Source organism: Lates calcarifer, linkage group LG18 (genome assembly GCF_001640805.2).
Source record: "Lates calcarifer isolate ASB-BC8 linkage group LG18, TLL_Latcal_v3, whole genome shotgun sequence".
Lineage (NCBI taxonomy): Eukaryota > Metazoa > Chordata > Actinopteri > Centropomidae > Lates > Lates calcarifer.
Window position 1 is genome coordinate 12,622,464 of NC_066850.1, and position 27,155 is coordinate 12,649,618.

Sequence of the window (27,155 nt, forward strand, 5' to 3'; positions counted from 1 at the left end):
CCACCGTCATCCACACTGTGTCAATAAAGCTACAACTGTAACCCTGGTTTACACACACACACACACACAAGAGAGTGGCTGTGCTGGGAGGAAATTTCAGATGAATGAATGACTGAATGAATGAGTGGAAAGAGTGTGTTTTAAAATATTTCTAGTCTCCCGAGGAGGAAAATCTGAGAGCTGCTGTTTAACAACCTAACAAAGAATCTGTTCTGTTTCTACTGAAGGTTTAACTGTTTTCATTTCTGTTAATTACATAGGTTCTGTTTGGTTTAAATTAGATCAGTAGCAGCTTAACTCTTCAATTAAGGGTACATTCCCCAATACTAATAATACCCCTTGAGGAAAATTCTTAGTCAAGTCGGACTACTATTACGAATACTTTTGCTGCTGCTACTACTAGATGTAGTCAGAGGCGGAGGGAGTACTCATAACTTTATACGTGTGTATATATACACCAAATGAATCTATTCATTCATTTACATTTTATTTTATTTCATTAAAATATACATGAAAACGACTGCTTCATGAGTAACCGCCGTAAGCATTGCCTGTCGGTATAAAACAATTTGAATATACCAAAATATACAGTTATTCGTGGGTTAAATGATATTGTGATTATATTAAACTCGTCATATTATAAAACACTGAACTGTGTCAAAATTATAACTTAATGAAAATATTTTCAGTAAGGCATAATGTGTGGGACCTTGAGGGTCCTTCAGCGGTTCACACGGAAACCAACTCTAATGACCGATGTTTGTTTTGCTACAGTTAGCAGGTAAATCTTTTTATTTTACTTTAAAATGTACACGAAGATCTGGATTGCCAGTCAGGGATTTATAATGTTTATTATTTTAACTTTACGCTATAACGACTTAATACACACTAACTGCCAGTTTAACGCTGTCAAAACGTTTGTTTACATCGTTCCATTCAAGTGGCCTAGCTGAACGCGTTAGCTCTGCCAATGCTAACAGTTGTTTTATTATTCATTTGTATTCTCATATTTAAAGCGTGACAGCGTCCTTACAACGTTAAACTATGTATCACCTTCTTTCAAAGCTAAGATTAAACGTCAGTCATATCATCAGAGAATAGCGCTAACGTTACCCTAAACAAAGCAGCTGAGCTAGGCGGCTAACGAGCGGGGTCTGCAACGACGCTGCTGCGTGGGTGTGTGTCAGACTAATTTAAACTGTAGATCATATGGTTGGAGATTTAAATCGTACTTTATTTTATCCACCATTTTATCCACTTTTTCTCAAGACGTACAACTAACATCTAACGGCTTTTTACGTGGTGAGGAAAATGGTTTGAACGAGTATCTTACTTTATTTTTCCAGTTCTGTAAAATTACCATTTGAGAACCTACACCTAATATTAATGATGGTTGGAAATTTGAATTTTATTTCAGTGTCACGGGCCATTGTATCACACCTATACATTAAGCATCAACAGACAAGCAATTTGATGATGATAATTCAATCATTTCAAGAAAAGACATGGAAAAACAAATGCAGGAATTAACCCACTCATTACTGATACAAGGTTGTCTTCCTTAGCGCCCATGTATTCCTCAGATAAGATACCAATTTAAATGACTCTTTTTAAACTAAGTCCTGAATCATTCACATCCATCACCTCAGTCTTGTTTTTTGTCATTAAAAATTTTACATTACCTGCATGAAACAACAAATCGATCAGTTTCCTAAAACTCACACACACTGCTTTAAGTTGATATTCACCTTTCAAAGCAGCATACAGACCCATTTCAGTGTACCAGCTGTTATCTGGGCACTAAGCATCAGTGTTGTTAAATAGCTTTTCTTTGTTGTCCTTCCCTAGTATGCCTGCTGAACGCAAACGCTCAGTAAACATGGATGAGAAAGACGTTTGCGCCTTCGGTAACAAGGAAAAAGAGAAGGACAGAGAGGGTGAGAGAAGACCAGCATCTGCCCGAGACAAACCAAAAGATGAGGCCAAAATGGGTGGTAAAAAAGATGGCGGCAAGGAGGAGAAGAGGAAGCGCCTAGAGGAGGAGAAGAAGAAGAAAGAGGAAAAGGAGCGAAGAAAGAAGGAGGAGGAGAAACAGAAAGCAGAGGAGGAACAGAAGAAGAAAGAGGAGGAGGAGAAGAGACAGCAGGAGGAGCAGGAGAGGAAACTTCAAGAGGAGGAGGCCAAACGACAACGTGAGGAGGAGGCAGCGCTCCTCAAGTAAGTGATGATGAACTTTGCTGTAAAGCCTCAGTTTACAGCAAAGGAAATGTAAGTACCCTGTCTTTTAACTTTGTCCAGCTTACATCATGTATTTCTCTCCATTGTACCTAATTTCTGCAGGGAAAAGGAGGAGGGGCATCAGCTGCATCAAGAGGCCTGGGAACGTCATCAGTGCAGGAAGGAACTCCGCAGCAAGAACCAGAACGCCCATGAGGGTCGGCCTGAAGAGGCCTTCTTCAGCCGACTGGACTCCAGCCTGAAAAAGAACACTGCCTTTGTCAAGAAGCTGCGTACACTCACTGAACAGCAGCGAGATTCTCTCTCCAATGACTTTGCCTCACTGAACCTCAGCAAGTACATTGGCGAGGCCGTAAGCTCTGTCGTTGAGGCCAAGCTGAAGATCTCTGACGTTGGCTGCGCCGTCCACCTGTGCTCCCTCTTCCACCAACGGTACGCTGAGTTTGCTCCGTTACTGTTACAGGCGTGGAAGAAGCACTTTGAAGCGAGGAAGGAAGACAAGGCGCCCAATGTGAGCAAGCTGCGCACAGATCTGCGCTTTATAGCAGAGCTCACCATCGTTGGCCTCTTCACAGACAAAGAGGGACTGTCGCTTATTTACGAGCAGCTGAAGAACATTATCGGGACGGACCGGGAGACACACACTCATGTGTCAGTGGTGATCAGCTTCTGTAAACACTGTGGGGACGACATTGCTGGTCTCGTGCCCCGCAAGGTGAAACTGGCTGCTGAGAAGTTTGGCTTGTCCTTCCCTCCGAGTGAGATAATCAGCACAGAGAAACAGCAGCCATTCCAGAACCTTCTAAGGGAGTATTTCACATCGCTCACCAAACACTTGAAGAAGGACCACCGGGAGCTGCAGAACATTGAGAGGCAGAACAGGTGAGTGCTCCCTTTCTCCACAGGGAATGGTGCTCTTTGGCTCACCATGATATGACCTCTTAACATTTTCTCCTCCTCAGGCGTATCCTACATTCCAAAGGGGAGCTGAGTGAGGACAGGCACAAGCAATATGAAGAGTTTGCCACATCCTATCAGAAGCTGCTGGCCAACACTCAGTCCCTGGCTGATCTGCTCGATGAAAACATGCCAGAGCTGCCTCAAGACAAGACTGTGCAGGAGGGTGTGTCACCTCTCTTTTCCTGACTTGTAGTCAAAAGAGCCCCTTCAAGGGCTTTTTTATTTTAGATTAAATCAAATAATGACACCAGTAAGCTGAACATGTGTGTGTCATGTGTGTCTTTTTTCTCTCAGAGCATGGTCCTGGCATTGATATTTTCACTCCTGGTAAGCCTGGGGAGTATGACCTGGAAGGAGGGATCTGGGAAGATGAAGACGCACGAAACTTCTATGAGAACTTAGTGGACCTGAAGGCCTTTGTCCCTGCCATCCTTTTCAAGGATAATGAGAAGAGCAGCCAGGGCAAAGACAAAGATGACGCAAAAGGTATATGCACTGAATCCACTGACAGATGAGGAAAGAGATTCTCTCAACTTTATTCTGACTGTACTGTTATTTGTGGTTGGTTCAGATGGGAGAGAAGGGAAGGACACGGCCAGCACCACAGAGGAGCTGGAGTTGGAGCTGGAGGCTCTGGACATCACAGATGAACCTCTTGAACTGGAGGGAGCAGACGAGGCAGAGAATGAAGAACTGGCCAAAAAACTGCTGGATGAGCAAGGTAAACCAGCACCTCTGTATGTGAGTGTGATGGTGATTTTACACGTCGACTTGAGTCACTTGTTTCATACACCTTTATTTTTTAATATGTGTAGAACAAGAGGATGAGGAGGCAAACACAGGGTCCCACTTGAAGCTAATTGTGGATGCCTTCATCCAGCAGCTCCCCAACTGTGTCAACAGAGACCTCATAGACAAGGTGATGAGAAACAAATAGAGCATTTAATGTGGTGTCCATATTGTGTGTAAGAAAAAAATGTCTTTCACCTGATCTCTTTACTATCATGTAAAGACTTTTGAATCTTTAAATTTATGAGCTTTGTGTTGATTCCTGCAGGCTGCCATGGACTTCTGCATGAACATGAACACCAAGTCTAACAGGAGGAAGCTTGTCCGGGCGCTCTTCACTGTCCCCAGGCAGAGGTAAAGCTGCGTAGACTATCTAAATTTGCTGACCATTGTTATGGGGATAACTTTGATCTTTTGTTCTAAGCAGTCACATCGACAGCTGAAGTTAGTTTTAAAGCTGCACTTGTACTTTTAAGCTGTGGATTTTCAGACAACACTTATTAGCAAGCTCTGTGTGTGTAATGTTGGTTTTGATCTTTTCGTAGGATTTATTGACAAGAAAAATAGAGTATTACCTTCAGACACCACCAGGTGGCGCTCTTGTCATGATTTACAGTTGGTAGATCAGAGGAGCACTGACTCTTCTTCCTCTTTCAGGCTGGATCTGCTCCCCTTCTACTCCCGGTTGGTGGCAACTCTTCATCCCTGCATGTCTGATGTGGCAGAGGACCTCTGCTCCATGCTGAAGGGAGACTTCAGGTTTCATGTAGGTTCTCTGTTGAATGATGCACTGAGTTCTATTTGGACTCGATAAAATCAATTTGAGCCTGAAAAACATTTATTAAACAAACTCTAAATCAGCCGGTCATATGCTAAAAAACAAATACATCTTCCAATGTTTGTGTTTTTAGATTCGGAAGAAGGACCAGATCAACATCGAGACAAAAAATAAAACTGTCAGATTCATCGGGGAACTGGCCAAGTTCAAGATGTTCTCAAAAACAGACACGCTTCATTGTCTCAAGGTGGGTGGAGAATTGCTGATCTGACATCTGAGGCTTTGATATCTATGAGCTGATCAGTTTGAATGTTTATACTGAAAGTCTTTGTGTGTGTGTGTGTGTGTGTGTGTGTGTGTGTGTGTTTGTGTGTTTGTGGCCCAACAGATGCTGCTGTCTGATTTCACCCATCACCATATAGAGATGGCCTGTACACTGCTGGAGACCTGTGGCCGCTTCCTCTTCAGATCCCCCGACTCTCACCTGCGTACCAGTGTCCTGCTGGTTAGTGCACCAAAACCCAGTATTGGTTGGACTATGTTTAACAGAGAAATAGGAACATTTTAAGATTTTTGTTTTGAGTTGTAGTCTCAGTGTAAACAGCTAATAGTTTGTCAAATCCTGTCTGTGTTTCAGGAGCAAATGATGCGTAAAAAGCAGGCGCAGCATCTGGACGCCCGTTACGTGACCATGGTGGAGAACGCCTACTACTACTGCAACCCCCCGCCCATGGAGAAGACGGTGAAGAAGAAGAGGCCGCCGCTGCAGGAGTACATCCGCAAGCTGCTCTACAAGGACCTGTCCAAGGTCACCACTGAGAAGGTGCTGAGGCAGATGCGCAAGCTGCCATGGCAGGACCCCGAGGTTAAGAGCTACCTGATCTGCTGCATGGTCAACATCTGGAACGTCAAGTACAACAGCATCCACTGTGTCGCCAACCTGCTGGCCGGCCTGGTGGCCTACCAGGAGGACGTGGGCATCCACGTGGTGGACGGAGTGCTGGAGGACATCCGGCTGGGCATGGAGGTAACACAGTGATGTGGTAATACTTGTCTGTCATTGACTGAGGTTTATTTATGCACTGTTGATGAGTTCAGAGCGATGAGGTAAGGTACAGTGAGAGGACAGAAAGAAACAAAACCAGGTGCTAATCCTGACTGACAGTTTTGACAGTTGATTGAAGAGGAGGCCTCGTTGTTACTGTCATTAGTATGAAGAGCACTGCTACATGTTGCAGGACACGTGAGAATGTCGCCTGGCTCCATCCTGAGTGTGGTTTTGCAAAACACTTCAAACCATGTCATGCGGTAGTATCAACAATTCAGGCTCTTGACAATAAAGTGGCAGCATGTAAAAATGTTAGAAATCCTGTGTACAGAGTGTCTCAACTCTACCCCCTAAATGATCCCAAAGCCAGTCCAACCAGCCAGAGTTCCGCTAACTTTGCTGTGTGGTACTTTCACTTATGTAAAGGATCTGAATGCTTGTTACATCACTGAAAGTCACACAGTAGCACAAACAAAATGACAGATGGAGGCAGCGGTATTCCAGCAGCTCCTGTGTTCTGCTCGGTAAAATTCCTGTTTTTGTCAATGGAGTCTGGATAAGTGATATACAGTGATGTTTCTGGTTAAACCACAAAGGATCTTACTCTTTCATAAAAAGGTCTATCTCTGTAGGAATCCTATCCATAATGTTGTCAGACACTTATAATAACAATCTGAGCCTGTCAGTGACGCAAACAAACACTTGAATCACATTGCAGCAGCTGTTTGCATGGGCCAGGTACACTGTTCTTGCTCAAGCCTGCACCAATTCCAAAGACTTTTGTCCCTATCTATCATTTACATCCAAAAACATGGGGAAATAAGGTAATAATAATCCTTTGAGTATAGGATCTTAATACTTCTTCCACCGCTGTCCATTCCCCAGGTCAACCAGCCCAAATTCAACCAGCGGCGGATCAGCAGCGCCAAGTTCCTGGGTGAGCTCTACAACTACCGCATGGTGGAGTCTGCCGTCATTTTCCGTACCCTCTTCTCCTTCATTTCCTTTGGGGTCAATCAGGATGGCAGCCCCAGCCCTCTGGACCCTCCGGAGCACCTGTTCCGCATCCGTCTGGTCTGCACCTTGCTCGACACGTGCGGCCAGTACTTTGACCGCGGCTCCAGCAAGAGGAAGCTGGACTGTTTCCTCATCTACTTCCAGGCATGTCATATATGTGAATGTTGATCATTTTTTGCTAGACTCTATCAGAGCTGCAACTAATGATTATTTAATTAATTATTATTTACATTTTCTCAGTTAATCGATTATTGGTTTTGTCTGATGACTTCAGGTGTCCAACACCTAAAGATACAACTTCAAATGCTCATATTTGAGAAGAGCAAATGTTCTGAATTCTTGCTTAGAAAATGACTAAATGATAAGTTGATTATCAAAATAGTTGCCAATTAATTTTTGGTGGATCAGTGAATCAGTTAATCGACTAATTGTTGCAGCTCTAGTAATCTGTCCTACGCTGCCATTTTGACTGGGTCTCTCTTGTAAAATGGACAGTGAATCTCAAGGGACATCCTGGTTCGATAAAGACTGAATAAATAAAATAAAATCTGTGTCTGCAGCGATACATCTGGTGGAAAAAGAGCATCGATGTTTGGACCAAGGATCACCCGTTCCCCATTGACATCGACTACATGATCAGCGACACCTTGGAGCTGCTCAGGCCCAAGATGAGGCTCAGCTGCTCCCTGGAAGAGGCCACCAAACAGGTCACCGACCTGGAGAGGGAGGTGCTCGTCAAGCTAGGTAGGAGTGGACACAGTGTGCTAGTATGTACAGATGCCTTCAAGTGGCAGTTGTCTATATCCGGCACGTAATTATTGCATGTGTGAAGGATGTGAGAGCTTGTGCAGCAGCCAGACTCTCTGGTTGAAGCGCTTTCCGTCGTTCCGGCTGAGCAGCATTCTCCTGTGTGTAGGAGGACGGTCATGCTTCCTTCACTTCTCAGTATGCTTTATCTGTCAGACAGGTTTAACTCCGCTAAACATACCTAACACATCAATACAGAGGTTTCAGGAATGATAATTGGGAATTAAAAAAGAATGACGTTCATTGCAAAGTTTCTCTGTGTAAAGAGTTTATTTTAGGTGGCTCACCCAAACAGATTTGGCACCACCAAGAATGTTATGAATATCTTTGTTTTGTTCTGTGACATAAGTCTGAGTGTTTCACTGAAACTGAAATTCTCTCTGTCATTCTTTGGTGTAAAATTTTATTCTATGTGGTATTTAAAAGGATAAAAGGTTAAATAAAATCAGGTGAGCCCTGCAGAAACCTTCTTACATTAGAATCTGATTAGGAATTGATCTGCTCACAGCCAGTATGAACAGAAGGAGTGATTACAGCTACTTATAACTCTGACAGCATACATTGCATACATGCATGTGAATTATGTATTAAGATATATATATATATGTCCTTAAATAGTGTGTCTGACTGTGCTGAGTGTAAAGTGAAGTTCCAAGAATGTCCGGTAATGCAAAGAAAAGAAACGGAGCAGAAGGACTGGGGTTCAGCAGGAAGGAGGAAGAAGGAAACGTCAGTGAAGCAGGTGTATCTCACCCTGCAGTCTGATAGCAGCACAGGAACACTGGCTTTGTTTAACAGTTTCAAGGTGTTGACTTGGAATGTGCAGAGAAAAATGTAAACACCAGCTACACCCTGTGAGAGAGTGACACTGCGGGACTGAGCGGAGGCTGATCCTCCAGCACTCTGTACCTTTGCTGAAGTAAGATAAAAGTCCTGCATTCAAAATCCTGCTGAAGCAACTGTGCTTAAGTGATTTCCACAGCTGTTGTTGGTGTGTCTGGACTGTATGCTCTATGTGGTTGTGTGTGTGTTTTTGAATGTAAAGGAGAGAGTGATTGATGAGGCTGATGAAGACCCACCCCCAGCTCAACAGTGGTGCCATTGTTTTTACCTTTTCATACTTTAACCAGGATCAGACATTCCTCAGCCCCTGAGTCACACACAGGACCTGATCTTCAGCTTCACACCGCCTGCCTGACTTCATTTCTTTGCTGTCACCACAATTGCATAATTAGTTTCTATAATTGGTTGCAGGTATTATTCAGGTTGACTGGTAAAACAGAGGAACTCACTAATGGAACAATAATTCCCTCCTGAACATTTGCTCTATTTATATCTGAATCTTTTGTTTGAGTAAAGCTGTTCTTTAGGATTGGGCTTGGCTTGGAGGTATTTATGATATCATCTCTCATAATCATTATTAGCATTTTTTTCTGCTGAATATTGTGTGAATTTTTCTCAGTTTGCTCATAAGAGTTTCACGTTCCTCATCTTTTGTGTTCATATGTCATACTATGTATGTTTTTAATGAAGGTCTAGCCATGGAGAAGGACGGTCGCTCCAGTGCCATGAGCGAGGGGGAGGGGCTCGATGAGGAAGACGATGATGGCGACGACGACGAAGAGGGAGGTGCTGAGACCGAGGAGCAGTCGGGCAATGAGAGCGAAATGAACGAGCAGGAGGAGGATGTAAGTTGTGTTTGGTTTGATGATCTAACTGTCCAAAACTTCTACATCCTGTTCCTCTGCCCACCTGTCACTTGACAACTGATCAGTCTGTGTAAATAATCTTGTTCTTCCTTGATGTTCTTGTTTGGGTGGAGAAGCCTCTGAAACTAACACTAACAAAAGGCAGAGACTCGCATTACAACTGCAGTTTGTTTCGGCAGTTGTAATGCCATGTCAGCAGATAAAATCATATAATGTGTGATGTCTAAAGATTCTAATTTTAAGTCTTAAGATCACATTGCTTCCAGTCGTTTTCATCACGTTTTTTTTTTCTTACATGTTTGATAATTGCGACTAACACTGGTAACCAGTTATGTCACTTGTGTGCTAAGGGAGACGTACCTGTAAATAAACAGCTTTATTTGGAGCTTCATGGGTTAAGAGCGTGCATGTAAATGTACTAAATAATCCAACATACTGGTTCAAATTGTATTTGCTGTTTTATGATGGCGTACAATATCAAACTCTGAATTATATATTCATAGATTTTATTGGCTGAACTTCCTGTCAGGTAACAAGCTAAGACTGTGTTTTTTCTCACAGGAAGGGTCTGAGAACGAAGAAGAGGATAGGGAAGAAGAGGAGGAAGAGAACACCGACTACCTGACGGACTCCAATAAAGAAAATGAGACTGATGAGGAGAACAATGTAAGATCAAACATGTCTATATGAAGAGCAGTAGATAATAGATTGTACTGGAATCACTATCACAAATACAGGATGAGTGATGATGATGCTTAGATTTAGAGACACAGAGCATGCTGTCATTAACATCCTAAACTTGACTGTGGCAAGAAAGTATTTAAAAATGAGCTTTAAGAAGATAGTGATTTCATAAGAAAATTGTTCTCATTTAAAGATGTGCACATTTGATCATGTGAATTTGCTGCTTCTGTGTAGGAGGTGACCATTCGTGGTGGTGGACTGAAGCATGTGGCCTGCGCTGAGGATGAGGACTTCATTCAGGCTCTGGATAAAATGATGCTTGAGAACCTGCAGGTATGATTCACTGTTAACTCAGCTGTAGGCTGACTATGTTCACATTTGCACAGTGTTTATAGTAATCTGTTACTGGGTGAGTTCATAATTTTTAAGTCAAAAACTTGGAAAAAACTTCCCCTTACTTTTTTTTTTTTGGGGGTCTCTACAGCAGCGTAGCGGTGAGGCGGTGAAGGTGCACCAGCTTGACGTGGCCATTCCTCTGCAGCTGAAGAGTCAGCTGAAGAAGGGAGGCTCCGGACAGCCGTGCGTCGGGGAGGGAGACTCGGACATCTCCGACACCATGCAGTTCGTCATGCTGACACGGAAAGGCAACAAGCAGCAGGTAAAAGTGCATTATGATGGCACATTAACAGTCACACCACACATATACACACATATGCCAACCAGTCTGGGAAAAACTGCGGGGCAGTTTTTTACATCTGGGGGCTGGTATATTTTCCTGTAGTCAAGAGCAGGCAGCCTCCATCTTTTCTCCCTATTCATGTAGTCACTAGCCTTCTTCCTCATCTGGGTTGTTTTGGGAGGTGGAAGTCAGCAGAAATGAAAGTTTTACCCTGAAGAGGACCCAAGGGACCCAGAGGTGTTGTTGGGTCACAAATGTCCATAGATAAACACAGGAACAGGACTGTAGTACAGTTGTATGGATGACTGAATATGTGAGAGCACAGACATGAGGAGAGGACTGATACACTTTGACTGTCTCTGAAATTCACTTGCACACTGAGCTCAGTCTAACTGAGCACATGAATAATATTGACTCTGGACTCAGAGTGTGTGTGTGTGTGTGTGTTCAGGCAAATGGCAGCGGTGGAATGTGTGGTTTGAGGGCAGAGACTGGTTCTTGTACTGTAGGGTGTGTCCAGCTTTCTGCCAGGGCTCTGAGCTTTAATGGACCGTTCAGTGCACACGGCTTCACTCAGTTTAAAGGACAGCTGCCAGATACACACACGGCAAAAAAAAAAAAAAAAAGATGAAGAAAAAAATCACTTTACATTTACATTTTGTAGAGAACACTGAACATCTTTGTAGTTAAGTGTGTGGATAGGAAATGACTTTTCTCTCTGTAAACACACACAGCCTCAGCAGATGAATAAAAGCATCCTGTGTGTGTATGTGTGTTTTGATGGCTGTCCTTACTACCTCTGCGTGGGATGTTCCTGGACCCGTGGCCATGTTAACCTCCTCCTAGGGAGCAACTGGGGCAATCATTTCTTGTTAAGCCCCCACTGTACATGGCAGTTTGATTATTTCCCTACACACTCAGAAACCAGCCAGAGATTGTTTGAGAATAGAGTCTCTGTCATTCCCACTCTGCTCCCTGAACACCTGGTCCTATGTGACTTTGGTGAGCAGATACCATCTCCCTGTAACTGAGTGATAGTCAGTGTCTTAAACTGCTGGAATGTCAACTTTCAAAAACCCAAATCAGCGGAACCAAACCTGTCTTGCATTTGCTCTTATTGGTCCTTACTGGTTCTTATTCTTGTCAACAGTATAAGATCCTGAACGTGCCCCTGTCATCTCACCTGGCGGCGAACCACTTCAACCAGCAGCAGGCCGAACAGGAGGAGCGCATGAGGATGAAGAAACTCACCCTGGACATCAATGAGAGACAGGAGCAGGAGGACTACCAGGGTACAGCACTACGACTGAGCTTATGGATGCATGGTGCATATATAGTCATGTAATTTTAAACCATATATTTCTGTGGCATGTGTGCTTTACAGAGATGATGCAGTCCCTTGCCCAGCGTCCAGCTCCAGCCAACACCAACCGGGAGCGTCGGCCTCGCTACCAGCACCCGAAAGGTGCTCCCAACGCCGACCTCATCTTCAAGACTGGAGGAAGGTGAGACGCGAGCCCCCGATCACTGACGTCGCTGACACATTAAAAGAAAACTAACCACAGAATGTGTTGGCTTAGGGCTCATTATCTTATTCTGTACTGACTCCCCGCCCAATCGGTGTCTCTTTGAACAGAGTGAAAAAGGCAAGAAATGAAAGGCATGAGAAGCGAGACAGACAAGAGAGACAAGACAGGACAGACAAGCAGGAGAGAAACCAGAGATATATGGCGGAGTAGTCAGAGATGAAGCTTCAGCACGTTAGTTACAGAGAGAACGTTTTGCTCACATTTGCACTTTAAACTGATTCTGATTTTTCAGGTGCTGAGAGTTCAAGTTATTTTTCTTTAAAAGCTCTGGAAATATTTGGAAATAAAGATGACTTGATGTTTATACTTTAACATCAGCAGCACCTTGTGTGTCTTTCTTGCTTCTGTAAAGTGGAATGACAACACACCATGAACATTTTAGGATATGATTCATGTACATGTCACATTTAAGTTTGTCTCCTTGTCTCCAAAGGCATTGGTTAGACACAAATACATTTACAAAAAATTCTGTTTTTGCTTTGGTGCTGTCTTTTCTCAGGTTAATCCATATTTTACCACAAATGTGACTTTTATTGTGGTAAGAGGTTTTACAATTGGTATATTTTTTGGTATGATTTTTAATATAGGGAAGAAAATAAAAGTAAAGAGCATAACATACATAAACATACATACAAAATACAATTCGGCCAAGTACACAACAGCAAACATAGCTAGGGATCAGCTGGTGAACATAGTGGAGCATTTAGCAGCTAAAGAGCCAGGGGGTGGAGACCACAAACTGAGCTAAAACAGAGGGAATATTGACACAAAAACTCATCCATTGACAAAAAAAATCTTTAAAAATGAGCATTGTGTTGTTTTGATGAGCAAACTCTGCCACCGACAATGAAAACTAACATTTCTGGTTTTAAGGCTGAAACATGTTTGTTTTGCTCAGCACCTCTACAGTAAATGTCCTGCTCTGTCCTCCAGGAGACGCTGATTGGAGTCTGGGCCCGGGCTGAGCGAGCAAGAGAGCAAATGAACAAGCGAGAGAGAGAGCGAGCGTGAGAGAGAGAGAAAGAGAAGATCGGAGGAGAAACCGGTCTAAAACAGAACGAGTCCTCCAGACGCCCACTGATGATGCCGGGACAGACCAAAACCCCCTGACCCGAACACACACTCTTACCCTGCTGAGAGGTCCAACGCTAGAGGAGGAGAGACAAAAACTGGGAGCCTGGGGGTCAGAGGTCAGGGGTCAGGGAAGATGGCTCTCTTTTCTTTTTTTGTCTGTTGCCTGAAATGACAAAAAAACAACTGTCTGGACCAACTACAAAGATGACTGAACACCTGACCAGCCGACTGATGGCGAGACAGACAGGAAGGCAGGGCGAACAGATCACCTCCCGCCGTCACAGCAGTTCAAGGAAAAAGTGACTCGTGTTTCAGAGTTGAAAACCTGCGAGTGGGCAAAATTTACATGAGACTAGCGAGGGATACTGATTTAGTTTCTCATTTGTTTTTTGGACTCGGGAACACGTCAGCTCGGTCTAATTGTTTTTGCAAAACTGCCAAAAGTGGCACTGAGACGGAGACGAAGGACGGAATGGCGAGGTTTAAACACTGGTGGTGTGTTCGTAGACTGTTCGCCCAGTGACACAGAGGAAGACATTGATGTTTTGTACACAGACGAAGTGGCTGGTGGTGTGGAATTCTTGTTCTAGAGGCATATGTTGATTCAGAGAGGTGTCATTAGGACTGCGACTAAAGATTATTTTCAGTATTGATTAATCTGTGGGTCTATAAAATATCAGAAAATAGTGAAAAATGCCCGTTCACAACCGCAGAAATATTCGGTTTACTGTCAAATTAGACAAAGAAAGCAAAGCAAAAAAGCAAAAAAGCAAAAAATTAGTCACAGAGACAGACTATGTATCTGTCTACTTTCCCTCCTTACTGTCAAATTACATAGTTCTGTCTGGTAAAATGTATTAATTTTTTGTTGATCAGATTGATTAATCAATTAAGTATTGCAGTTCTCTCTGTCACTGCCTCTCCACTGAGACTTGTAAACGGCATGTTCTGCTATCATATACCTTTTCTTGTGGTTCTGTAAATAATCAGAGACTATTCTGACGATAAATTAAGTGGCTGTAAGACATCAGCGTCATTTCTTTGAGAGGAGGCAGGGCACATGGGAGGAGAGAAGGGTATGATGTTAGGATTGCAACAGATTATTATTTCAATTACCAGTTAATCTGCAGTTTATTTGTTTGATTAATCAGTTAATTGTTTGGTCTATGAAAACACCCAAGTGCAGAGAAAATGGCCACCATCTAGATGTTCAGTTTGCTGTGATGTGAGAGAAGGAAAGGCAGTAAATTCTCACATTTCAGAGCCTGAATCTTTCTTTTTTTAATTTAAAAGTTAGGTTAGGTTTCCCTGTGTTTCCACTGCTAAACTAAGCTAAGCTAATCGACTGCAGGCTGTAGATTCATATTTGCCCACAGACACAAGAGTGATGTCAGTCCTCTTATCACTGCCAGCAAGATAGAATGTAGATCAACAGCTGCACACTAACACAATAAACCCTGAATCAACGTACGACACCAGAACAAGAGTCTCACACCATCTGATGCTTTTCGATCATGGCATCATTCAAACTCCTGGAAGATCTGGAAACCTGACGGCGCCGACTGACCTGCTCACTGACGGACACTTGAGTGTACATAATCGTCATTTTTTTCCAACTTCTCGTCTCATTAGATGTTTTTCTTTTCTCCAGAGTCAGGAGCACCTAAGAGTTAGCTTTGACAATATTCAGCTTGCTTTGATTTGGATTTGTGTAGTGTAACGCGGAAAAGTGTTTTTTTTTTTTTTTTTTTTGACAAATGGATAACCGTGTGCCTGAGTCCTCCTTAGTGATGACAGTGACTTTATTCTTTTAGATTCATTTTATCTGTTGAGCCTATAGATGGATAAATATACTCTGTGTTCTGCTGCATGGGCCTTTTCTGCACCAGCTCTGTGTCTTTTGTAGTGAAGCGTCCGACTGTGGCTCTGTTTTAGTTTGTCTGTGTCTAGATTCACAAAACTATTGTTCTTTTCCTGCAAGCAAAAGAAAACAACAGCAGCTTACAGCTTTGCGTCTCGGCTCATGACAGACGAAATTAATCACAATAAATGATTGATGAAGATGATGGCTGTTTGTCTTTCAGGGCCGTAAATCAGGATAGTTGCTGTGTGTTTGCGTGTTTGAGAGGGTGCGCCGGTTTGTTGAGGTCTAATTACAAGGCAGCAAATGTAAGTGTTTCCTCCGTTCCTTCCCGTTCCCTCCACCAAACACTGCATATGTAGAACGTTGCTAAACATGGATTAACCTCAGGCCCCTGTTGACCCCCCATCACATGTCGCAGTTTCATTATTTCCTCAGAAACATTCAGCATTCAAGAGCTGAAATAATTAGTTGTGTGACAGGAAATTTATGGCAACAATTATGATGATTGATAATGATCATTTTTGAAGAAAAAAACAAAAATTAGTTCTCACTAGCTTCTCAAATCTGAATATTTGCTAATTTCTATGATCATTTCTGTTTTTTGTATTTTTCAGGGGAAAAGATCTATTTGTTTATTTGGGATTCAGGGAATAATGACTTGCATGTCACAAATTTCTAACATTTTACACACTGAACAGTCAATTATTTATAAAATAAATTGATTGTCAGATAACAATGATAATCTCCTATGATGAAAATAACAGTGTCATTTACTTCCAAGGCTACAACTTGATTTTTTTTTTTTCACTATTCATTAATCTGCCAATTTTTTTCAATCAATCGATTAGTTGTTTTATCTGTAAAATGTCAGAAAATTATTTTAAAAAAATGTCTCCTGGACCCCAAGCTGATGTTTTCAAAATGTTTTTTTTGGCCAGACCCCCGTATTATTCAGTTTGAAATAATATAAAACAGAGAAAACAAGTCCTCACATTGCTAGTTGATTTCCTTTCACTTGATTAATCAACTATAAGCCTGAGCATTTTGGGGCCTTAAGGGTCCTTTACTACCTTTAACTTTAGTAGTACCATTGGAACCATAGACACAGGTCTGAACCAATTCTGTGTCAGCAGCTACAGTGATATGTGGATCCTAAAATGCTTTGCACAGACCAAAGCAGGACACTTGGAGCTTTCCAACAATGTATAATTTGTCTAAGTTGTGTGAAGACTGAGTCCAGTACAGACCAAAACACATATAGAGAAGTGTCCCGTGTTATGAAAAATAATGTAGGACTATGCACAATGTGAGCACAATATAAACCTGAAGTAATGAATGTAGCAAAACTAGATTTTGACACATGGCCCCACTAAAAGATGATTTAAGAGAAACAATGGTAAAGCAGAATGTCAGTCATCCTCGGACACTCCCACAGATGCCCCAGATGCCCTCACACACTAAAAACCTCATTCACTCTCAGTTGTCAAGCAGCACTCTGCAGTGAAGAAACCCTCTGTGTTGAAGTCTTACATAACAGTCTACAGTCCGGACAGTTTGCTTCTGTGTTGCTGCTGTTCAACACACAAGTGATCCAATGTGAAATACGGTGAAGGTCAAGAAAAACAAAACTTCCTAAAACCTTGTTATGATACAAGCTAGAGTTGAGACCTGTTGGGTTTAATGGGGTGAGGGTTAGGGATCTGCATTTAGAACTTTATCTGATGCTTATGTGAGTTTCCAGCAGCCTCAGTTAAACAAATCAAGAGGAAATATTCCATAGTTAGTATAAAATTTCCTCTTTGTTTTTCAGCCCCAGTAAAACAACACACCAGTACTTAGCTTTAGCTTTATCCTCCTGTTTCCTATGTTAATGCTAATGCTAAGCTAAGCTGATGAATGACTAAGGTACCAGCTTAGAGAAATCATATAATGAGGACAAGAAGATGCTTAGACAGCAATCTTAAATCAATTTCAGATTTATTCTTGTTTGTTTGCAGGCATGATAAATACCAACAAAAAAATTAACAAAAAGTTGTTAACATGGGGATCCGGGGTCCCAGGGATCTGCTCTTAACTTACTTATCAGACCAGTGCAACTGCAGTTAGTTTGAGTAGAAGTTTAAGTGAGGGATTTTAACTTTTATCTTTGACTTAGGTGAGGTTTCTCAGTTGCAGAGAACATGGTAAAACTGGAGCTTGTTCATTTGTGTAATATTTGGGCATGTGTACATCTACGTTTCTTCTGTTTCACACAGGACCTGTAAAGATGGCTGAAGGTCTAAAGACCAAACATGGCAGTGATAGCAGCAGTGATAAATACAGGTCCAGTTTTGTTTTCCTACAGCTAACCAGTGGACTGCCCCTTTAAGTTAGTCAACCTCACCACATTTAAACGTCCACTCAGGTGAAATATTCTCCAGTTGTGATCAATCATTGAACAGCTTCTGTTCATTCTTTACGTTCCAGAGTTAATTAAAGAAAAACAGTTGGATAAAAGTTTTACTATTCTGTTTAATGATTGGCAAAAATTCAACATTAGATACATTAAGCTTTGGGTATATACAATATATAATGTGGACATTTCAGAAAGTCAGAAAGTAGACCAGGCTGTTGTACCATAGCAGCAATTTCCACATAGACACTGATCTTCCCATTCCCCACACATGGATGCACTTTTTATCCATGTTCTGTGCAGAGCTGTAAAAGTTTCCTTTTTAAGTAAATGTAGTTATATTCTGTATGTATGCACCATTAGATACTTCAAAAATGACTGTAGCTGGACTACAGAGAACCGGAGTCTGTAAACAAAATTCACAAAAAACATATTCACACAGGAGTACAGTACCTCTGTGTGAAACAAAATATTCTTCAATAGTTACTGTAGGTGAACTACAGAGGAGGCCGGAGTCTTAAACACAGAAAACATACATGCACAGACACACACACACACACACACATGTGCACACATTCATGCTTATGCTGCTACAACAGTTAAATAACTTACAACACTTGCAAACGTCAGAAACAGAAAAGTTATTGACAACAGCTCGACTGGAATAAAAACACATCAATAACCCAGGATGTATTTCTAGACTGTGGTTTTAGTGCTTGTGTTTTTGTACAATGCCATGTGCTCGCCCATCCCTAAAGAGCAGTTTTAAAAGTACTCCCTCTGCATAGTCAAAAAGTAAAAGTCCTGGCCACAAACCCATTCCACAGTCTGTGGTTTGGTGTGGGAGGTTTGGTCCACGGAGTAAAAATATCCTCCAGCTCAGCTCAGCTCAGCTTTACATCTTCCACGAAAACCCTGCTCCTTTCTCGCTTTGACTTTTGCACCATCATAAGTCCAGGACATCAACACACTTCTCTTTATAACCTTTACAATATAGTTTGGGTCATTCAGAAGTAATACAATTGCTCTTGAGAAAAGTGCTTTCAATTTTGTTCTTGCCCCAAAGCCTTGACAGAAAAAAAACACACATGCACACACACACTGCTGACTAAAATGCTTAAAGTCAGAAAACCAGTGAAAACACAAAAGGTTCCAATGTAACAGGGGTGATAAAGACTTCACAGCCTGTGTATTTGCTGACACCATAAAACAAATAATATAACTTAAAGTGGATATAGGAACAAAAGTCAGGAGGAATTTTCTGAGTATGTGGTGAGGGTTTGTTGTTTCTAAAATGTTTTTTAAAGTCTTAAAATACAATTTTCAGCCATACTATGTAATTTAACCCAAATCACTCTGTGCAGAATTAGCCGCTCATTTGCATTTTGTCTATGCTATGTTTGCACTATAGCAAATGGATATAATTTCTATATATTTTCACCAGGGCCAAATTAATCTGTTAGGGAGGCCCTGGGGCAAAATTTAGCTATGGGCCCCCAATTTTCCTGTGTGTTCCTTGGCCACACATATGCCATATAGTTCCTAGAGCCCCAGAAATGATCCTGTTCTGCTACAAATATGCCCAAAGTTTGTCAGAACTAATTTATTTAAAAACACAATTACCAATGCTATCAAATTAGATTTTGACACAGGGCCCCACCACACAAGAATGCCTCAATTTAAAGAGTCAATTTAAAGCCTTTTTCATGTCAGTTTATGTTGTTCTTTAGCATATAACTAAACAAATGCCTGCTTTGCCCAGCTGAGGATCCAGCCTTTCGACATAGAAATAAAATATAAAATCCCAGTAAAATCAGTTTAACCTTAAATCTGGGTGCCCTTTCCAAAAAGCATCTTAAGGCAAAAATGTTCTTAGTCCGATTATACTTGACTTAGACTCAATCCTGCTGTTGAAAACATTTGACAGAGTATCAAGTTTGTATTAGAAACAGTTGCTCCTTTTACAGGATTTGTTCACAATAATTTTTTAAAAGATGTTTTTAGGAAATGGGGCCCAGCTTAAAAAATCTGTCTATTTACAATCAGCCTTGTTTGTGGCAAACAAAAGTGAGAATGAGAAAACACATTATTTGATGCTTCTCCTTACAGCATCAGTTTGTCCCACAATAACTTGTGCAGAGGTATATGAGGTCTTGGATCAGAGGAAAAATTAAGCAATTTGCTTAGTTATCTGTTTTGTCTGGAAACAGTGTTGAGTGTGTAGTAGCTGCACAGTGCCACACTTGTCAGTTTTTTTTTATGGCTAGGAATTGAGAACTGGCTGTGCAGGTCTATCACAGGATCTGGCTCCATTCCTCTGTAAGAATATGCCTCTCTCCAACCACACCTCACACTCCTCTAGCATACCATCCCCAGCAGCAGGTACACGCTAGAGATTCAGGCACGACAAGTGGAAGTTGAAGAATTTCCAGAGTTATCAAGAGTCTTTCAAAAGTCCTAGTTTCTTCAGCGCCTCCCTGCGAGATTCGTCTGTCGCCCCCCGTCCAGAAAACTGCACGGTGATTCCCTGGGGACGAAACATGGAGCCAGTTTTCCGCTTGTGATCAGGGGACAAGGCTCGTTGTGCTGCTTTACTGGGAGCACCAAAGCCATGGTAGGAGTGCCGAGGAGGTTTCGGGGCCGGAGCCGGGGCTGGAGCTTTGAAACTCCTTGCTGGGCTTTCTGAAGTGCGGTTCAACCCGGAGGAAGGGTTGATGGTTCTGCTCTTTCCTCCATAATTGTTAAGCCCGGTGGGTTGTGGCTCTGATTTAGCAGGCAACCTTTGACTCTTGTCGATATGGGAGCTGAGGATGTCGGGAAGGTCATTCCTGGTCATGGCTACAGGTGCTGGGGTCATGATTTTGGACTTTCCTCCATAGCTGTTGAACTCGCTGGGGTTAGCCAGTGCAGGTGGGAGGAATTTTGGGTTCATGGCTAGTTGGAGAGGTTGCAGGTTCGTTCCTGGAGGAAACAGAAGGGTTGACCATGATGGATTTCCCTCCGTAGTTGTTAAATTCCAGTGAGGTGACCTCAAGCGGAGGGGGCAGGGACGCCTTGTTTTCCAGAGGAGGTGGAGAGTAACTCCTTTGCACGACTGCTGGAGGCGAGGGACTTGGTTGGGGGTTTCTTGCTTCCTGGCTCCTGAGGGAATTGGTCTGCAGAATCTCAGTTTTTCTGTCAATATGAATCTGGCTCGCAGGTGGTGTTGTAACGTGGGCTTCTGGCAATTTGGTGCTGGTTTCTATTGTTGGGAGAACACTGGCCTCCAAAGGCTTGGCACTGGTTTCTGCACCTGTGAGAGAATCCAGTGGGGTGTTGTTAGGAAGGAGCGACGTACCCCCAGACATGGCTCGGCTCCTGTTTAGGCCCAGCTTAGACAGGGCCTCCATCCTGGATTTGTCTGGTGTGGGGTCCCTGAAGGAAATGCTGCGAGTGGGAATATTTCGAGTCTTCTGCTCCTGCTCAGGATCCTCCGGCAGCAGAGGGTGCAATGTTCCTGTGAGGTTTGCCAGCATTTGTGCCCGTCTCTCCTGAATGTTCACATTAGCCAGAGACTGGTTCTGGTGCTCCTTGCTGCCAAGGATCACACTAATGTTAGCAGGGAAGCGGGTGGGCTTAGCAGAGGTAGGAGGACCCTGTTTCACAGGAAGATCTGCACTGTGGCTTGGTGAGTTTTCAGACTCAAAGCTGCGACGGCGGAGTAAGGAGGGAAGAAGGTTGGAGGTTCCACCTGCCTGGTTCTCTGCTATCTTCTGGGCAATCAGGACCGGTGTGGGTATACAGCCTGGAGGGTGGTAGGAGGAGTGGCTGTCTGTTGGCCCATAGCTGCCGCTTGGTAGGGGAGGGTTGTACTCTGAAGGCAAGTTGTCCATTGATTCACGTCTTGGCTTTATCTCGAAGTGGCTTTCAGGGGTTGGCATCATAGTCTGAAAATCTGGGAAGAACAGATTTCAAAATGAAAATCTGATAATTTAACTTTGATTAATAAATCTACACATTTCTAGAATCCTAGTTATGACCTGGCATACAAGGACCAACTGTACGCTACCTGGACTATTGGGAGAGAAGATTGGCTCTTTGGTCTGCACCAAATCTGGTTCTGGGCGGACCAGGTCTATAATATCCTGGTCTTTGGGACTCAGGGGTCTTGCCAGGATGGAGGACACAGTGACCCCAGGATTAGGACTCGAGGTTGGGGGTCCACTGACCCCCTCGACAGAACCTTGGCTGCTTGCAGCAGGCTTCACCTGGCTGGCCCTCCGATCGTCCTCGTTTAGACTCTCCTCCAATGAGACAATTGTGTCCTCGAAGAACTGGATGCACTCCTGCTCCTCCTGGCTCAGAAACCGCAGAGCATCATCTTCCTGTCAAGGCCAGAGGACAAAGGGAAACTAGTTTACAAGGTGTTCAAAGGGAAGGAGAGCTTTTAGGTACTTTTTACTCCATTACATTTATCTTATAGCTATAGTTACTGATTACTTTCCAGACTCAGATTTTACATAAAAACCTATATTAAGCTTATAAAATACAGCACATTGTTAAAGATTAACCCAGTGATTTCTAACATGTTTGGCTTGTGTTTCTCTTTGGGGTGAAAATCCTCAAAACCTGGTGGTTTTCCCCCACTTGCAAAATACAGAAATTAATACTTAATAACTCTCAAACAGTCAGTATTTGAGCAGACACACATTACTGTGCATACTTGACTCATAATGTTGAAGGCTTTAATTCTAATTATACTGCTGCTTATTTTTAGGTCCATTACACATAGTCACAGGGGATTACCTTTGCCCTACAGCCTTGTGGTTTGGTTTAAATAGATGGACTCGATCGCTATCAGGACTGAAAAAAGACCTAAAAGTGAAGCAGCAAAATCAGGTGTTATTGGATATAGCCCATTGTGTCATTACTCAGTGGCAGCACTGTGCGAAGCAGGACAGGTAGCTGTGGAGGTGAAGCACAGATGGGGAGAGGCAAGGAGGGAGGGGCAACAAGAAGAGAGGGGCATTTGAGCTAAATATAGGGTGGGAAAGAAATTTTGGAGGGTTGGGATGCAGGAACAAACAGGCCTGTGTTCACTCTATACACATGACTACTGTATGAGACAGTCGTACTGGATGGTTTGGAGCATGATGAAGAGAGAGATTTTTTTTTTGTTAAAAATAAAATCAGTCATCAGAAAAAGCAGCCTGGAATAATGATATTAGAGAAGAAATAATAAAGGTGAAGTGGAAGCAACTAGTTTTTCTTTATAGCGTATGTGTAACAACTGTGTTTAATGATGCAGTGTTTTGATCAGAGGCCATGTTTCACTACAATTACACACCACCAGCCTGAAGGAAGCTGCTTATTCACGCCATTTCAAGGTGGTGACCTTCAGCTTGCGGTTGACATGGCAGTGTTTGTTGCTCATATCGGTCTTATGAAAAACTGCCACAACAAGGTTACCGAGAGCCTTGTTTTTCTTTTCACATACAGACACACAAAGACACCTGCAGCAACACCCAACTGAAACCAACAAGAGATAAACACCAATGTGCTGGTTTCAGCATCAATGGCCCATATTGTCACGAAGCAGCTCAGGACCTAGAAAACTGCAGCTCAACCGGTTTGGCTGTGTTGTGTGTTGATAATGAATGTCATCCCTAAGGCATGTGAAGGGATTAAGTTGTTAGGCAGGTGTAATTTCTCAGCATCTGTGGTGACTGGGTGCATTGTGTAAACACAGCACAGAGCCTCAGTCAGGTTGAAGTACAGTTTGAATTATCAGCTGTTCATCTGATACGCTGTGTTTATCTGTGTTTAAGAAGACAATAGAGCAAGACTACTCTTATCTTCAACCTATGATGGTGCAATTATACAAACCTGTGTCTCCTGGGTGGCAGCAATGTTACCGGCAATGTCCACTAGTTGATAATTATGTAAAAGAGGCTTAAAGAAATAGTTTGACATTTTGGGAAATATGGTAGATGGAGAGACTGATATCTCACTCTTGCAAAAATGTATTTGCAAAATTTGACCTCTCTCACTCAAATCTATTTTTAGTTGCAGAAGTTACAGAATCAAAAATGTTCACAATACAGCTCCAAAGTCAGGGCTTACATCTACTTTAGACACCTCCTTCCCCTTCAAGGGTCTCATTACATCTCCCATTTTTGACACTATTGTGTCTGTTAAGGATTCAATAGGCCTTTAAAAGGAGAGGAGGTGGGATAGAGAGGCCTCTTTGTTAAACCAAATGTTAATTTTTCTCACTGTGCTCAATTCAACTTTAAACAAAAATATTTTCTGGTTTAAATCTTAAAAAATTAGCATTATTATAAGTTGTTGTCTTTATATCTACATGTACTTTTTAAAAAAAACAACAACATTTTTTTAAAGCATGTTACAGCTGGGCTGTCAATTTTTGGTACTCCAGGTGACACATTTATGTTCGAATTAGGCTGTTAGAGAGGTCAATGGATGTAAATTGCAATGATCTACATATAGAGAGGATGTTTTACCCTGTGAAATGATATGAACATATAAGAATATTTCATGTCTGTTGATTGATGTATTGTTAAACTTAAAATTTTCAGGTACTTACGCCGGCTCTGGAGTTTCGTCCAGCTCCCCCGTTGACTGCATAGTGAAGCTGAGGGTTGGCCTGCAGATGGGCGTCCATGGTGCAAAGGTCAGAGGTCAGCTAGCATTTGGACATCTCATGGAGGGTTCTCCCTCCGAAGAATCATCTGATCTATTATAGAGTCTGAAGACACAGAGAGGAGGGACGAGATGTCAGAGAGCTGACATTCAACTGACCTCAGGAAGAGGTTAATTAAGGTCAAACAATCAGAGAGAGAAAATACACTCAGTTACTTTCTATCACTTCTCTAAAGCTTACAACTCAGCATCACAGCAGAGAGACACACCTGATGGACCAGTTAACCTGGAACAGGTAGAGCTGCAGAACAGGCTCCTGTAGCCGAAACCACTGTGAGCTTTTTATCTAACACATTCCTCTCTAATGCTGCTCTGATAAAGACTTCAGAAAAAGAGTATTTCCTTGTTGAGGTTTGAAACCAAAAGAAAGCAAACACTGACATGACAGGAAAAATATCTGAATGGTAAAACCATTACTTCTGCTTATGATAAGATAAGGTTTGTGAAAATGTAAGAACCAGTTTGCAGCCAGAACAACCAAAGTTTTACCTCCTCTGGCCTCTAAAAATATTCAAATTAAGCAATGTGAGAAGGAAATCTGATGACTTTGGGTCACAAACCACAAGAAACTCACTGCTGTTACAAGGCTGTAAAAACTGTTCTTCTACAGGGGAAATTCAGAAGTACACACTCAAAGAAAACCATGAACTGCTGCATCATTTGTGCTGCAGAAACACTATAGATTGTGTTTATAATGATGACAACTCTTTTCCATAGCACTAAAATATGGACACACACTTTAATACTGAATATTTGCAGTGTATCAAAGAATACACCAAATAGTTCTACGTTTTATATAATACAAATAATAAATAAAAATAATTAATATTTTCTGTATATTTACCATGTAAAGAAAAAACATTTTACAGTATTTTCACTGATATTTTTCAATATAAGTATATTTTTGCCCTATGACATAAATACTATATGCAGGGCTGTCACAGAAATAATATATTGGCTTTCCATAACTTAAAGGAAATAAAGGCCTCCACCTGATTAAAAAGCATGTGAGTAAAATGTAATTATTTTTATGCAGGACTCACCCAGCAACTCCTCATCCTCATCCTAATAAGAACCACAGGCTAGTCACATTTCCTTCAGAGAGAAAGCATCAATATTAATCTGTGACTTGGTTGTAAAATAATTTTTCTTTAAAAAATGGTCCAGTGGTTTCGCGCTCCTCCCGTGCGCTCCTGGTGAGCTCCTTATGCGTAATGATACCACCGCGGCACATCACGCACCGCTCTTAAGCCACGAAGAAGCTCCACCCACAGCCGTCACGAGGGTGTGTGTGTGTGTGTGTGTGTGTGTGTGTGGTTTCATTCAGGTGTATGAATACGTTGGGAGGTGACTTCAGTGACACAGTGGAAAGTTATCTCATGCACTCACACACACCTACCTCAGAGTTTCACTAGGATAGATTCAGGAACAGTGGGACATTTAAACTTTAACCTGTTCTGCTATTTGCCACAGATCTTTTTAAAATCCTGAAATCAACGCTCTTTGTCACTGAGTAATCAGATCTGTTTGTGGCTAAACAGAGGAAGAAAACAGGTCTGTGGGGAATGATTTTGGTATTTTAGGGGAAAGGAAAAAAAATAAAAATTAAACCATAAGTATAATATTATAAGTCTTATTATAAGTAATAGGTACCTACAGTACTGGAAAACAACACTGGAGTTAGATGAAAATGGTGTTAACAACCTTTTTTGGATTTACAGGTTCATTATTTTTTAATCAGTTCCTGGAAAGTTTCCTGGAAAGAATCATGTTAGTCTGGGGCTAATTAGTTGAATTTGTTTTATTATTAACTTCTGGGTGCTGCTCCATTTCAGCCCCAGAGAATATTTATTTCTCAACCATGCATCACTGGAAATTTTATCCTTCATTTAATCTGAACTGCTTGTTGATTAGATGATTTTCACATTTTTCTGTCCTTTGAATTAAAGTCTCAAGGTTGTGCTTGCTTAGCACTTAGAAATAACTGGAGGTGTACCAATGGATCATTTTTACCTGTTAGTACCAAATTATGTGGTTCTTTACATGAAATTTAGGAGATTATCTGACAATTTTAAAAAAGTGTTACCTGTTTTTCCTATTGTGTAATTTAAGAGGAAAATGGGGAGTGCAGCCCACCCACCTAATTCTTACTGTGTAACACAAAATAATCTTTGTAGTTTCACTCATCTACTGTATAAAAGAGGGGAGCTCAACTACACCAACACTACAGGAGTTTATTATTGTCTTCTGACTTATATTCTCTTTTTCAAACTTGACTCTTTGCAGTCATGTTTGAAAAGTGGATCCTGAGATACAAGTGAAAATAATCAGTTTCCAGTAAATCAAAAGAAATGAAGTGAAATTAAAAATTAAAAATTTTACTGCAAAATGCAACTAAGAGAGATCAGAGAATGAACTTAAATACATGTCAGTGAGTTTTGAAAAAATGAATCGAGGACACTCCCTGCTGGCTGAAGCCTGGAAGCTTATTCCTTCTGTCTCGGGTGAAAACTGTGGATAATGTGTGAGATAAATCAGAGTCAAAAACCACATTCCTCCTCTGTCAGTTCTGAACAAACCCAACAGTAAAACTAATAAAACGAGGTGATTACGTCTCAAAAGTTATTACTTGAAACATTGTACATTACCAGCTTCTTAAAATTGAATAATTTTGTGTAACCATACTGCAGGAGTGGACTAAACCAGAGTGGTTTGCTCTTAATTTTTTTAAAGCTGTCATGCTGAGGGGCTACAACGTCCCTGATGAGTTAAGTTGGGTAATTCTAAAATGAGTATTATTTTCAAATTATATAGAAAAATGCACA

General features: G+C 41.9%; 2 protein-coding genes across 5 annotated transcripts; one reads left to right on the forward strand and one right to left on the reverse strand.

Moving 5' to 3' along the window:
- The first annotated feature begins 699 nt into the window (after positions 1–699).
- On the forward strand, positions 700–15,438 carry upf2 (UPF2 regulator of nonsense mediated mRNA decay). Of its 4 annotated transcripts, none has more exons than XM_051077558.1 (21): positions 700–781; positions 1,849–2,217; positions 2,341–3,120; positions 3,201–3,361; positions 3,493–3,684; positions 3,770–3,919; positions 4,014–4,117; positions 4,256–4,341; positions 4,645–4,753; positions 4,899–5,012; positions 5,154–5,270; positions 5,403–5,792; positions 6,699–6,974; positions 7,391–7,574; positions 9,171–9,325; positions 9,908–10,012; positions 10,265–10,363; positions 10,515–10,688; positions 11,860–12,001; positions 12,094–12,214; positions 13,232–15,438. In XM_051077558.1, exons 1-21 carry the CDS (start codon positions 750–752, stop codon positions 13,239–13,241), a joined length of 3,870 nt encoding a protein of 1,289 aa, XP_050933515.1. In that variant the 5' UTR covers positions 700–749; the 3' UTR covers positions 13,242–15,438. The 4 variants fall into 4 exon arrangements, with proteins under 4 accessions (XP_050933515.1, XP_050933516.1, XP_018550348.2 ...); XM_051077559.1 differs by having other exon boundaries at positions 13,235–15,438; XM_018694832.2 differs by lacking the exon at positions 13,232–15,438 and adding an exon at positions 12,346–12,610.
- A 2,289-nt stretch (positions 15,439–17,727) lies between these two features.
- LOC108895881 (proline and serine-rich protein 2) lies at positions 17,728–25,540 on the reverse strand. Its single transcript, XM_018694837.2, is given in 5 exon segments — positions 17,728–20,554; positions 20,556–21,562; positions 21,677–21,992; positions 24,215–24,376; positions 25,374–25,540. Coding segments are annotated over 4 exon segments (1,890 nt in total). The 5' UTR covers positions 24,293–24,376; positions 25,374–25,540; the 3' UTR covers positions 17,728–20,065.
- Between the last annotated feature and the right edge of the window lie 1,615 nt (positions 25,541–27,155).